Source organism: Punica granatum, chromosome 6 (assembly GCF_007655135.1).
Source record: "Punica granatum isolate Tunisia-2019 chromosome 6, ASM765513v2, whole genome shotgun sequence".
Lineage (NCBI taxonomy): Eukaryota > Viridiplantae > Streptophyta > Magnoliopsida > Myrtales > Lythraceae > Punica > Punica granatum.
In genome coordinates this window covers 16,147,576-16,159,407 of record NC_045132.1, presented here as the reverse complement: position 1 = coordinate 16,159,407, position 11,832 = coordinate 16,147,576, and the positions used below count along the sequence as shown (strand labels likewise).

Here is an 11,832-nt window from a genome sequence, read left to right as displayed (position 1 = left end):
CATTTAGTGTGATCTCAAAAGGAATGCCTATAAAGTCGACTCTTTCATTTAGCCATTTAGACTTTATTTCCCTATCGTGAATCTACTATGAGCATTTAGAGATCTGGCCAATTCTTTTGCCATTGTAATTGAACTTGACTGTTTTTCCTATCAATCCTGTGGTACTAGTGGCAGGAATCGAGCCACCGCCATTTGGATATATCTCTCACTGGGCTCTCTCCCTCTATCTCTCTCTCTCTCTCTCTCTCTCTCTCTCTCTTGATTCTCACTTTCTCGGGCTGTGGTGGCCGGGTAGGTCACCGATGCCTTTTTAGGCCACTGGCAACATTGACGAGGCAGTGGCTGGCCGGTATACTGGCTTTGGGAGTGGGGGTGCGGGCGTAGTTGTGCTTTTCCATCGATCGGTAGTTTTCTTCCCAATTTTATATTTGTTTTGTGACTTTTCTTTTAATTATTTATTTATTTTCTTATATGGCAGTTATTTTGGATTTTTTTTTTGGTTGAAGCAGCTATTTTGGATAGAATCTGTAACTGTAGGGGGATTTTCCTTCGATGAAGATTGAGAAAGTAGTTCACAAAATTCACGGAAAACAAAATGTTCACAAAAAAATCATATAGGGGGCAAATTAAAGTTCTCTGGCTCATGGGTTTAGGGGTCCATTGGTATTTTTTCCTTGTTGATTTTCTGGGACAACATTTCTTTATAGCATTCTTCATTAAATTAAGCAACATGAAGATCAACCGAATTCCTATCAATTTCTCTAAAATATTGTAATAAAGGATTTTGTCTTTAAAAAATAAATAAAAATCAGAACTCGGCAACGAAATCCAACAACATACTCAGACTAATTTTGCCATTGATATGCGTTTGCTTCTGCTTCCTTCTTGTAAAACTTTTATTTTTCTTATTTAAATTTAGTATTACAATATTTTCTTCTCGAAAAGACAATACTTTTGCTTTCTTATATATTTGGTGGTGAATTATACTCTTCAAGGCCGCATCTCTCTCCTACCCAAAACAACAATGAATTACAACAACGTGAGAGAGCAACCTCCTTTGGAATGATAAAAGTTCTCTATAAAACGAGGATCATCAGATGGAATGATCAAAAGTGAGGATATGCATTGAAAGTTATCTGATTTTAACTTTAACTTTAACTTTAACTCAACACACTACACAACAAAAATACACATTTTTCAATTCAAAAATTTTAACTTTAACTTTAACTCAACACACTACACAACAAAAACACAAGTTTCCCAAGTTAAATTTATAATCACATCTCATTTGTCCTTTTCTACAATCAAAATCAAAATTAAAATCAAAATAACTTTAACTCTGAATCCAAACTGCCCCTTATATCTTTTGAAGTTCTCCATTAATCCATTGAAGTGGAAATTGCACGAAATGACTAGTATCTTTATATAAAATTACATATCGTTATTTATTAGCTTTACGGATATATACAATTCACACACCACACTAATATTATAAAAGTTAATATAATAAAAAAAAGACAATCATATAAATCAAAATTATGAAATCAAGATATTGTTGAAAATATAGCGGGTAGCACTGAAAATTCAAACGGTGCAATGAACAGGGCAGTAAACTAATTTATATTGTATAACGAGATAATTTCAATAAATCTTCTTCACCACATTACTATTAGGAAGGAACATTTGAGAACATTTAAATTATCTTATATAGATGGTAACTTTACTGCCCACTCTTTTGGTTTGACATGCATAGTAAAACAATATTTTTCCAGCTCGTGAAATTTTGTATCGGACATGGCAATGATATGGGCATTGACTTGAATTTATTGTTAAACCTAGCATGCTTTTCAAAGGGTATCGATTTTGTTCATGCAAGTTTCATTCCTTGTAAAAGTTGTTGATGAAATTTTTGTGGCAACCTTTAAATAATTTTTTTCGGGATCAACCATGGAATCTGAAAGCCCAATTGGACCCCAACTAATTCAATCGAGCTCGGTCGGCCCACTAAGGGGTAAATATCTCATAGCGTGAATTTTTTGTATTCATAAGAATTCGAACTCGAGATCTTACTTAAGCAGAATAAGCGTCAAACCGCTTGAACTAACCGACGTTAGTTACCTTTAAATACTTTAGATGTATGCATGGATATGCTTATATTATATAAATCCTGTTCATGGTAACAAATGGGTGTAGCATTGCAAAGCGTAAAAATGGGGAGACATGCTTAACTATTTTTGTTTATGTATATCCGATAATTAGGATGGAAAGGTAATATAAATGAGGAGTCACCATATGAAATTAAAAACTAAGAAATATTTGTAACAAATTGAAGCAATTTTGAAATAATTTTTGACGGATTATTGTTATCATCATCATCATCAACGGAAATTCCTTTCCAAACAGATTTTCCAGTTCTTGGTGGAATTTGGACAAAACAGTTACGACAATTTTAAAAATAAGATAATATTTGGACAATTTATCAATAGAAATTCTATTGGAAATAGATTGGAAAATTTTTGTCGAAAACATTACAAAAACTTCTTGAAAAACAATTTCTGGTAGATTTTCTCGTGAACATTTTATCGAGGAAAAATGGAAATTCGATGGAATTTCTGACAGCAATCTCATCGAAATTCGTTCAATAAGTGGTTAATTTAAAAATATAAACAAAATAGTAAATGTGAAATTAAAAGAATTTACAGAAAGCGTAAAATAAATAATCAAAATTGTAAGTTTAGAGAAGTCTTTTTATTTTTTACTTTTTCTTTGGTGAAGTTACGCTTAGGTCTTTCAAAATGAAGCTCACGGATTTGATTTTGATTTGCACATAATTAAATTCGTTGGACTAGGGTCAAGGTGGCTCTCGGTTAGATTGGTCCAGTTGGCACCACCGCCTCTCATGTCATTTGATTAATATTATTTAAAATATAAACTCTAACAAAATTTTAATAATTAAAAGAAACAGATCATATTTTTATTTGAAAATCTGTCAGAAGAAGTATGAGTTCTCTACGAATATTTTCTAAAGAAAAAATCACGGAAAAATATTATCTGACGGTTTTCCAATATAGAAAATAAGGATATTTCCAATGAAAAATCTGTCAAGAAAATTTTCCATTAGGTAATTTCTCGAATATCAAAAATCAAAATTTTCTAATGGAAATTTCACTATTTCCAAAGGATCTTTCCATATCAAAAAGCAAATTTCATTGTCCCGAATTTTACATGGTATTCAATTCATCAATGCTTGCTTTTCATATAACAACACTTCCATTTCGTATCACTAGTATACTTAGAGATGACCCTAGAATATACTTAGAGCGAGAGATTATTGGGTGATCCTATCTCGTCACATGGCATGAGAAAGAACCAATTAAATTGCAATAAACTAAATAATAAGTGCTAATCACTCGATTACTTATGGTAAATCTTCTTAATTGAAACAATCTTATTAGTTATTCATCGGCACATCATTATGAAGTAGGATCATTCAAAATTTTCTCACTTAGAGCGGTATGGTCTTCGGTGACTGTTGTTATGTTAATAATGGATACGCGGTATGGTCTTCGGTGACTGTTGTTATGTTAATAATGGATACACTATGGTTTATGCTTATAATAAATTTCGTTATGGGATATATCCATCCCAAGTCAATACGTTAGTTTTAGTACTACTTTTTACTGTGCCGTTCTTCTTCAGCTGCACTTGGATGGAGCAGGATAGCGATTAAGCAAATGAAAAACCTATATTTTCATCGATCGGACATTTATACGCTTATTTATATATGTTTTCATGTCTTTGAACATGCCACTTTGAGTTGCTATTTGTTAATATTTATGCGATTCATCATGAGAGGCAGGAATTATGCTTATGGGACAATAAACAATTTTGCAAAAATGTCATTTTAAATTACCGATATATCATTTGTCGTGTTAACTTTAAGTTTTAATTTGCTAATATACATTTTGGGTAGATCTTTTTTTTTCTCATATAAGTAACTTTGGGGCGATATTATTCTATCCTTGGAAAGGATAATTAAGTACGAGCTTTTGAACTCTAGACCTCAAGATTGAAATATAAATTGTTTCGCCCCTTTTTTCCTACCGAAACATGATTATCTCCTTTTCAATTAAATGGGACAAGTTTAATTTTTTTTAAAAAAAAATAATTAATAGGATTTGTAAGAAATTCTTGAGGAGAAAGTCAAATATTAAAAATCTTAGGGGGGCATTTACATTATTTTGGGGCAAAATTTTAAAGTTTGAAAATATTATGTATATTATCAACTGAAATTACTGAAGAAGTATAAAAGTTATTCATTCTAAGACAAAGACATAATTAATCTTAATACATTTTAATCAATGGTTCTGAAATATTCTATTTGTATATAGAACGCACTTAATATTTCGTATTATGAATAAGTATCAAAATTTATCATATTACTATAACTAATAAATTTTGACAGATCAAAATCTGTGAAGAAGAGGTGACAAGTACACTAGCCGCTAAAATAAGGTAAAATATTATACATATATATATATATATATATTTGAATTCATAATTTATTAATTATAATCACATATCATGAAATAACATTTGAGTTCGTATTTCACTAATATATACAACACGCGCCTACCTACTAGTTCTTAAAAATATTACATAATTGAAGATTTAAACAGTAAATCAAAGTGGACATACCGTGTAATATTAAGAATAAATCAAACAACAAAAATAAAGATGAAATTGAAAAGCATTTAAAGGCAGAGACCGAAAAAGAATTTTATTATTAAGTCAACATGGTCAATGGGATAGAGCATTAGTTTTTGTCAAGAATGTGATTGTGTGTCATTGAGCATAACATCAAGGGAGGAGAGTATATGTTTTCCAATGCTAGTGTAACAGCACATGCAACGTGTTTATTTTACTACGGAGATATCACGTATTTTAAATTAAAATATTATCCATACATAAAATTGACTAATTAAATAACTTTGTATTGGTCCGATATGAGCTCGTTTCTCTAGCGTAAAAAATTATTTTTTATTTGCTCGACCATGAAGTACCCAGACAAAATTAAAAAATGAAGATTACAACAAAACAAAATTTTATCCTTGACACTTCTATATTATTATTATTATTATTATTATTATTATGTGAGTTAATTACCCAAAAAATATGACATTTGCACTTTTTCCTACATATAGCACCACTTTTGGAAAATAGCATTTTTTTCCACTCATTCAATCACGTTATGCCATATTGCATCGTTAATTCTAGCTAACTGTGCAAAATGTGCAACTAATCCTAAAGGTCGTGCTATATTTAGATAAAAATGTAAGAGTCGTGCCTTTATGTGCTTTTCTCTAAAAGTCGTGCTATATTTATAAAAAAAAATGTAAAATCGTGCATTTCTATACTATTTTTCAAAAGTCGTGCAATATTTAAGAAAAAGTGCAAAGATCGTATTTTTTTAGATAATTAAGCATTAGAGAATTTTCAATGACATATATTACACACAAAATCCTTTTCACAACCAGATTTGCAACCCTGCTTTGTCATTTTTTTTTTTTGCGAAAAATGTATAATGCCCCGAACGTTTTGCGCTTATGCATAGCTTCTCTGTCATATACCTGCACCAAATGATAGGTATAATCTTATTTCTTTTTTTTTTTTTTTCTAATTTTGAATTTAATTTCAAATGCCCAATAAACTAATTGATTATAAATACAAATAGACCAATATACACAAAATGTCAATGAATATAAATATTACATGAAAATGTTTTAATTATTCACTTTGCTAGAAAAAGACGAGAATAAAGTACATGTATAGATCTTCAAAAATGTCATACATTATTGTGCATATCTAGTTGAATCAACACAGAAAGGTGTAGATTTCGTGCTAATGGCATAAAATGGCTTAAATATTGTATTAACTAAGCTGAGCGCTGACAATAATGACTATTATAATGACTTATCTTCAACGGTAATAGCATTAAAGAATTAGGATGCGCTCTAGATTTCCTTTCACCTTAGCTGTAAGAATTCGGGAGCACATTTTAAACCTAGGAGATCTTTCTCCATGAAATTCTGCACCATAAGTTTCAATTCTAAGAGAAGTAGAGTTTGAGATATATATAAAAAAAAAAAAAGGATTTTTACCTAAAATGGTCAATGGTTTATCTATTTTGTCAAATCTATCACATGGTTTATTTTTTGTATCAAATTTATCCCGGCGTTATCTTTTCCGTCAACATCTAACGGCCATATTGACTTGGCACGTGGAGAGATAGTGGACTATACTTGCCACGTAGACACCACGTCAACACGGCCGTTAGATGTCGACGAAAAAGATAAAGCCGACATAGATTTAATGCAAAAAGTAAACTATATGATAGATTTGATAAAAAAAACATATTATAGATTTGACAAAATAGATAAACCATGAACCATTTTAGGTAAATTCTCCTAAAAAAATATAGATGTGGTCATAAGGTCGAACTAACAAAAGTTACAATATTTATTGTTATGACTCACTATTTATATGACTAAATTTGGAAGTGGAAAATTGAACATGTCTAAATAAATATATTCCAAATCATGGAAAACACTCTTAATATAAACTTCATTCTATTCTCCAGATTCATTTTTTGCAACATATATTTTTAACATTTGTTATACTATATATTAATAATATTTGGCTGCAGAGGAATTTTTTTTGGAGATTTTAGGCATTTATTCTCAAGGTGATGCTCTTGAAAGAAAATTGAAGTTCATGAAGCTTATTTTATGAATAGTGTTTTCTAGATATTGGTCCAAGCATAACATATTCATATACGAAAAGCGTAAGGAAATAAGAAGGAAATTATGTTTAAGAAGATGAATTCTTTCAATGAAGCATGAAATCTTCTCTCCAATTTTTTTTTTTTTCGAAGAAAAATGAGACTTAAAATTATAGGAAAACAGAGACTTTCTCCCATACCAAGTTGAAAGCTTCCACAGTTTCCTCGACAAATCCTCTGCAATTCTCATCAGGTCAAAATAATGAGGAGACAGTTGTTCTCACACCCACAGACAAATCCATAACCGTATTGATCAATGATACTCATCGTTATATTGATCCAATCCTTATATATGCATTCCATTAAGAAGGCCAAGGATAGCAAATACTCTCTGACATTAAATAAAATATTAAAAAAGTCAACAATCAACTTGTCTACTAAGTGCTTAACAAAAATGTGTTCCTTTGAAATTATTCCAAAACAACCTATTTCTTTCATTCGGTGATATATGTGTTTCAACTTCCTAGAACATCGAACCTGGGCAGTTTACCTGTGACCTTAAGCCAAGATTTGTAAGGCAACATTCAATCATTGAAGCAACATTCCACAACTCAGCCACGTACTTGAACACCATTTCAAGCACACAAAATCATGTCCAACTATCATGAATCAGACAAAGAATCGTCATGCAACTCAGCTAGCACAACAAACACGACCTCTACTTATCAAAATCGAACAAAACAAGCACAAATCGATTGAAGGATAATCAATCATCTCAGCCACGCATAAATAGCTAAATTAGGGATTTTGGAATCTCAGCGAGCCTTACCATAGTCAGGTCAGTGCTACTGGTAAGTGGAGAGGAAAGATGAGCTGAGGCTCGGGCTTCTTGCCAGGAAGGAACTAAGACTAATCGGAACGGAGGTAGGGCCGCTGCAATGGGGAGCTCAAGTTGTGCCTCAGGTTTCGTGGAGCGACAACAGCGAGGTGGAGGCTGCATGTGGTGGGGGAAGCTGCGAGGAAGAAGAGGGGACCAAGCCGCTATTGCTTTGGTGGTGGTCGGCGGAGTAGTTGCCGTTGGAGCTGAGCTGGAGAGGAGGAGGCTGCTGGAGTTCTAATGACTGCGAACAGAGAGAGAGACAGGCAGATCGCTGCATTCGGGCAGGGAGGAAACGGAAAGGTAGAAGCCACTAACAATGCTTGTAGATCTCATTGTAATAATTCGGACAGATTGTTAAGGACTTGATTTTTACCTTGGAACTTAGAGAAACAAAAAATGGATTGAGAGAAGCAAGATTATCAGGATCGAGATAATCTGAAAAATTCAAGTGCAGTAGCTGTATAATGGTTGCCTTCCATTCGGGAAATCAAGCATTCAAAATTGGCGTCGTAGCACTAAATTGATATAATATATCAAAAAAATGGTCTAAGCTGACAAGCTCAGGTGATCTACCCATGACTACTTCAACACTGTCCAGAAAAATTCGAAGATGAAAGGAGATATCGAGTAATACAATGGATCTGAAAGTATCATCAGCAGGATGAGCAGAAACATATAAGAACCTTATCAAGAACCGTCTCTTTTACAATTTCCTTAAGCTCACAAATGACTATCTATCACCCAAGAATAAAGATATAATCATTTTCATTTTTTTTATAAGTAATAATTTTCAATTGAAATAAAGTTAACTGGACAAACAATTCATAGAAATTATTAAAAGTAACATTCATAACAAGTTAGTTTCGTGTCATCAACCACTGACAAGCACATACCACAAGGCATCAAATAAAAGTTTTATTACAAATGCAAGGTAGTTCTGTTCAACAAAGATCTATACAAGCATATAAGTACATGACATTAACATGAGAAAAAGTGTAACTTGAGGAATGGGCAAAACGAAATTTGGACCAACCAATAACTTTCATACTCATTTTATTTTCTTTCTTTCCTACAGATATTCGTGAGAGACCATACATCAACATTTGAGCTCCCAAAAAGTGGAATACTGAAGTTATACAAATACTTTGTTTTTTTAGCCACGAAAGTCATACTTCATTGTAAAGTGAAATGAAAATGGCCCAGCAAAACGAACAAACCTTTGCACTTCCATGCTTCACGAACAGAATTCCCGTTTGAAATCCCTCTCTAGTCTGGATCATTCGAACAAGGCACGAACCTGATAATTGTTGCAGCACATCTCAGATGAGGATAACTAAGAAGACAAAAAGTAATAAGAGGATATCAGTCAATAACGCAGCCAAGCAGCAATCAAGTTTTCTCTCAAAAAATATTTTACATAAGCGTCTTACTATATGGGTCCAAGAATCCCACGGGGAGAGAAACATGGAGGATCCATCATCCTGTCTCATCTTTGTATCCTATAATAGGCATTGTATATGTATGTCCTTGGCTCCAGAATAAAAAAGGAAACAAAAAGATAAACATAATCGAGCCATATTTATTTTCCAAATTAAGACTATCATAGTCTATTGGACAAATAGTTTATTGGCTGCAAATGAATATATTGTCCTATAATCCAAAACTGGGAGTTAAATTACTAACGAACAGCTATTTTAAGTTGTTCAACCAATCGCAATGATCATTGGAAAAAAAACAATTCAATTAATACCTCTGTCTGTGACCAACTCTTTTTTTTTTTTTTTGTGCGAGTAGTTTCTTACTGTAACAGATTCAAATATGCGCTTACTGCAACTTAAAATATGGCATCATTGGGAAGAATTGAGTTCTGGGAGACCCTCAGTTCCATCGCTACACAGCATCCCAATCTGCAACTACGCCCAAAAAAAAAAAAAAACACTGGTTCAGCATCAAAGAGTAACCGAAAACCTGCAAAACATTTTCAAAATTTTAATAGATTTTTAAGGTGATTAAAGTAATTAAAATAATCTCAAAATGTCCATGGCAATGAATTGCTACATATTGCTGACCTGAAATTGTGGTCCCGACCGATGGCCGTTAATTTTGATGTGGAGTTTCTTCAGGCAGTGCGGACATTTATAGTTGTACTTCGTGTACCATCCATACTGGTGAACCCTCCCCTCGGCTATCCCAAGCCCACTGATGTGAAGAAGCAAGAACACCAAAGAAATTCATAATTGTAAGGCAATTTTTATGAATATAAAGTTTACAGTAATATCAACCGATGCCATCTCAACGATATGATAATGGGTCGTGCAAATCACCATGAATTAGAACGCGACTGGAAACTGAATCGAAAATGGACCGAAATCCTCTCCTGCGAGCAGTGGAAATCGGGGTCGACTGTCATAGGCATTTCATCGAACAGGTTTAAGATGGCAGCGCAAAACAGAAATGGAGAACAATCAGCGCCAGCAGTAGACGCCTAGGAGCGAAGAAGGGGATAGAGGGCGCTCAACGTGTTCAGGTTAGAATAAAAAGGAGCGATTTGGGAGCAGTAAGGGCACGGGCATGATGAGGGATTTACCGAAAAGGCAGGAGCGGTTGACTGGGAAGGCAGCCATTTCGAAGGCAGAGGCGGGCAACCTCAACACTGAAGAGCTGATGGGGGCGTAGATGTAGCAGCAAGGGAGCCGGCAGGGCAAGGTCGGTCGCAGGCACACGCGAGGGAGGGGGCAAGGACCGTCTGGGAGGTCGGCAGGTGAGTGTATGCTCGAAGGAGAAGGCGAACGACGGAAGAGAGCCATGGGCGTAGAGTAAACGACCGGTGAGAGGAAGGCAGGCGAAGGGGCAAGAATTTTGGGGCGAGACAAAGAGGCTGAGGGCCGTGTGTAGAAGGAGAAGGAAGAGGGAGGAAGGCGGGCGCGAAGAGTGGCATTATATGGGGCGGGAAGCAGACGGCACCACCAAACGCCAGCATTTTGAGAGAGGCAGGGGCAATCATGGAATAACAAAAATATGGGATTAACCCCACGCTTTTTATTGTAGGGTAGATATTAAAATTTGAAAACATTGAAATCTAGCAAAAGATATAATATCTTTTTTTCTTTCTTTTACAAAAATAAGCAAAAATGAACCATTAAAGTAGATGAAAATTTTAAAATTTTACCAAAAAAGCATATAATATTAAGTAATGAAATATGGGTAAATTGCACCGGTGGTTCAAAATGTTTTACAAATGTTTCATGATGGTTCAAAAAGTTTTTTTCGCTACATGATGGTACAAAATGTTTCAAAGTTATTTCAGGATGGTACAAACCGTCAACTCGAGCTGACGCCGTTAACATTTTGCTGACGCGGCGCGTCCTATGTGTCACTTTTATTACGTGGAACCAATCATAATGATTCACGTCATTTAAGACAAAATAAAATTTTTAAAAGTCCAAAAAAATACAAAAAATAATTAAAAAATACAAAAAAAAAGAGTAAAAATTTTGAAAAAAATAAAAATTATTTTAAAATTTTGAAAATTATTTTTTAAAATTTAAAATTTTTAATTTTTTTTTAAAATATAAAAAATACAAAAAAGAATAAAAATTTATAAAAAAAAAAAAAAAAAAAAATTTTTAAAATTTTGAAATTTTTAAAATTTTTTTAAAAATTTTTTTTTTTTTTTTTTTTTTTTTTTTTTTTTTTTAAATTTTTTTTTTTTTTATTTTTTTTTCTTTTTTTTTTTTTTTTTTTTTTCCCTTTTTTTTCCCCGTTTAAAATTTTTTTTAAAAGTTTTTAAAATTTAAAAATTATTTTTAAAAGTTTTAAAATTTTAAAATTTTAAAATTTTTAGAATTATTTAAAATTTTTCGGCCACGTCAGCAAGGAGGTGACACATAGTAGCCACGTCAGCGTCGGCTTGACGGCGTCAAACTCGAGTTGACGGTTTGTACCATCATGAAACAACTTTGAAACATTTTGTACCATCATGTAGCGAAAAAAACTTTTTGGACCATCATGAAACATTTGTAAAACATTTTGGACCACCGGTGCAATTTACCCAATGAAATATATGAATAAAATTATATTGGACATTTTAAATTTTATTAGATTCATGCGTTTTATATACAAAAGTGACAAACTTGTTTGAATAATGAAATTAATAATATATATAAATTAT

General features: G+C 32.9%; 1 protein-coding gene across 14 annotated transcripts; it reads right to left on the bottom strand.

Moving 5' to 3' along the window:
- Positions 1–5,625: 5,625 nt before the first annotated feature.
- On the bottom strand, positions 5,626–10,659 carry LOC116212381. Of its 14 annotated transcripts, none has more exons than XR_004157829.1 (6): positions 10,249–10,659; positions 9,986–10,064; positions 9,731–9,860; positions 9,092–9,574; positions 8,879–8,994; positions 5,626–8,096 (listed from the first exon to the last, which is right to left on the bottom strand). XR_004157829.1 is itself a non-coding variant. In XM_031546965.1 (5 exons), exons 1-4 carry the CDS (start codon positions 10,466–10,468, stop codon positions 9,509–9,511), a joined length of 495 nt encoding a protein of 164 aa, XP_031402825.1. In that variant the 5' UTR covers positions 10,469–10,659; the 3' UTR covers positions 5,626–8,994; positions 9,490–9,508. The 14 variants fall into 14 exon arrangements, 5 of the variants coding, with proteins under 5 accessions (XP_031402825.1, XP_031402824.1, XP_031402827.1 ...); XR_004157831.1 differs by having other exon boundaries at positions 5,626–7,902; XR_004157830.1 differs by having other exon boundaries at positions 5,626–8,994; positions 9,092–9,160; positions 9,490–9,574.
- Positions 10,660–11,832: the final 1,173 nt, after the last annotated feature.

What these genes read in the sequence shown, in the direction of transcription:
- LOC116212381 (XM_031546963.1), bottom strand. Translation starts at nt 10,468, where the DNA reads ATGGCTCTCTTCCGTCGTTCGCCTTCTCCTTCGAGCATACACTCACCT. An exon ending in CAACCGCTCCTGCCTTTTCG is followed by an intron (nt 10,065 to 10,248) that starts GTAAATCCCTCA and finishes TGCCTATGACAG; the next exon opens with TCGACCCCGATTTCCACTGC. An exon ending in CAGTCGCGTTCTAATTCATG is followed by an intron (nt 9,861 to 9,985) that starts GTGATTTGCACG and finishes TCTTCACATCAG; the next exon opens with TGGGCTTGGGATAGCCGAGG.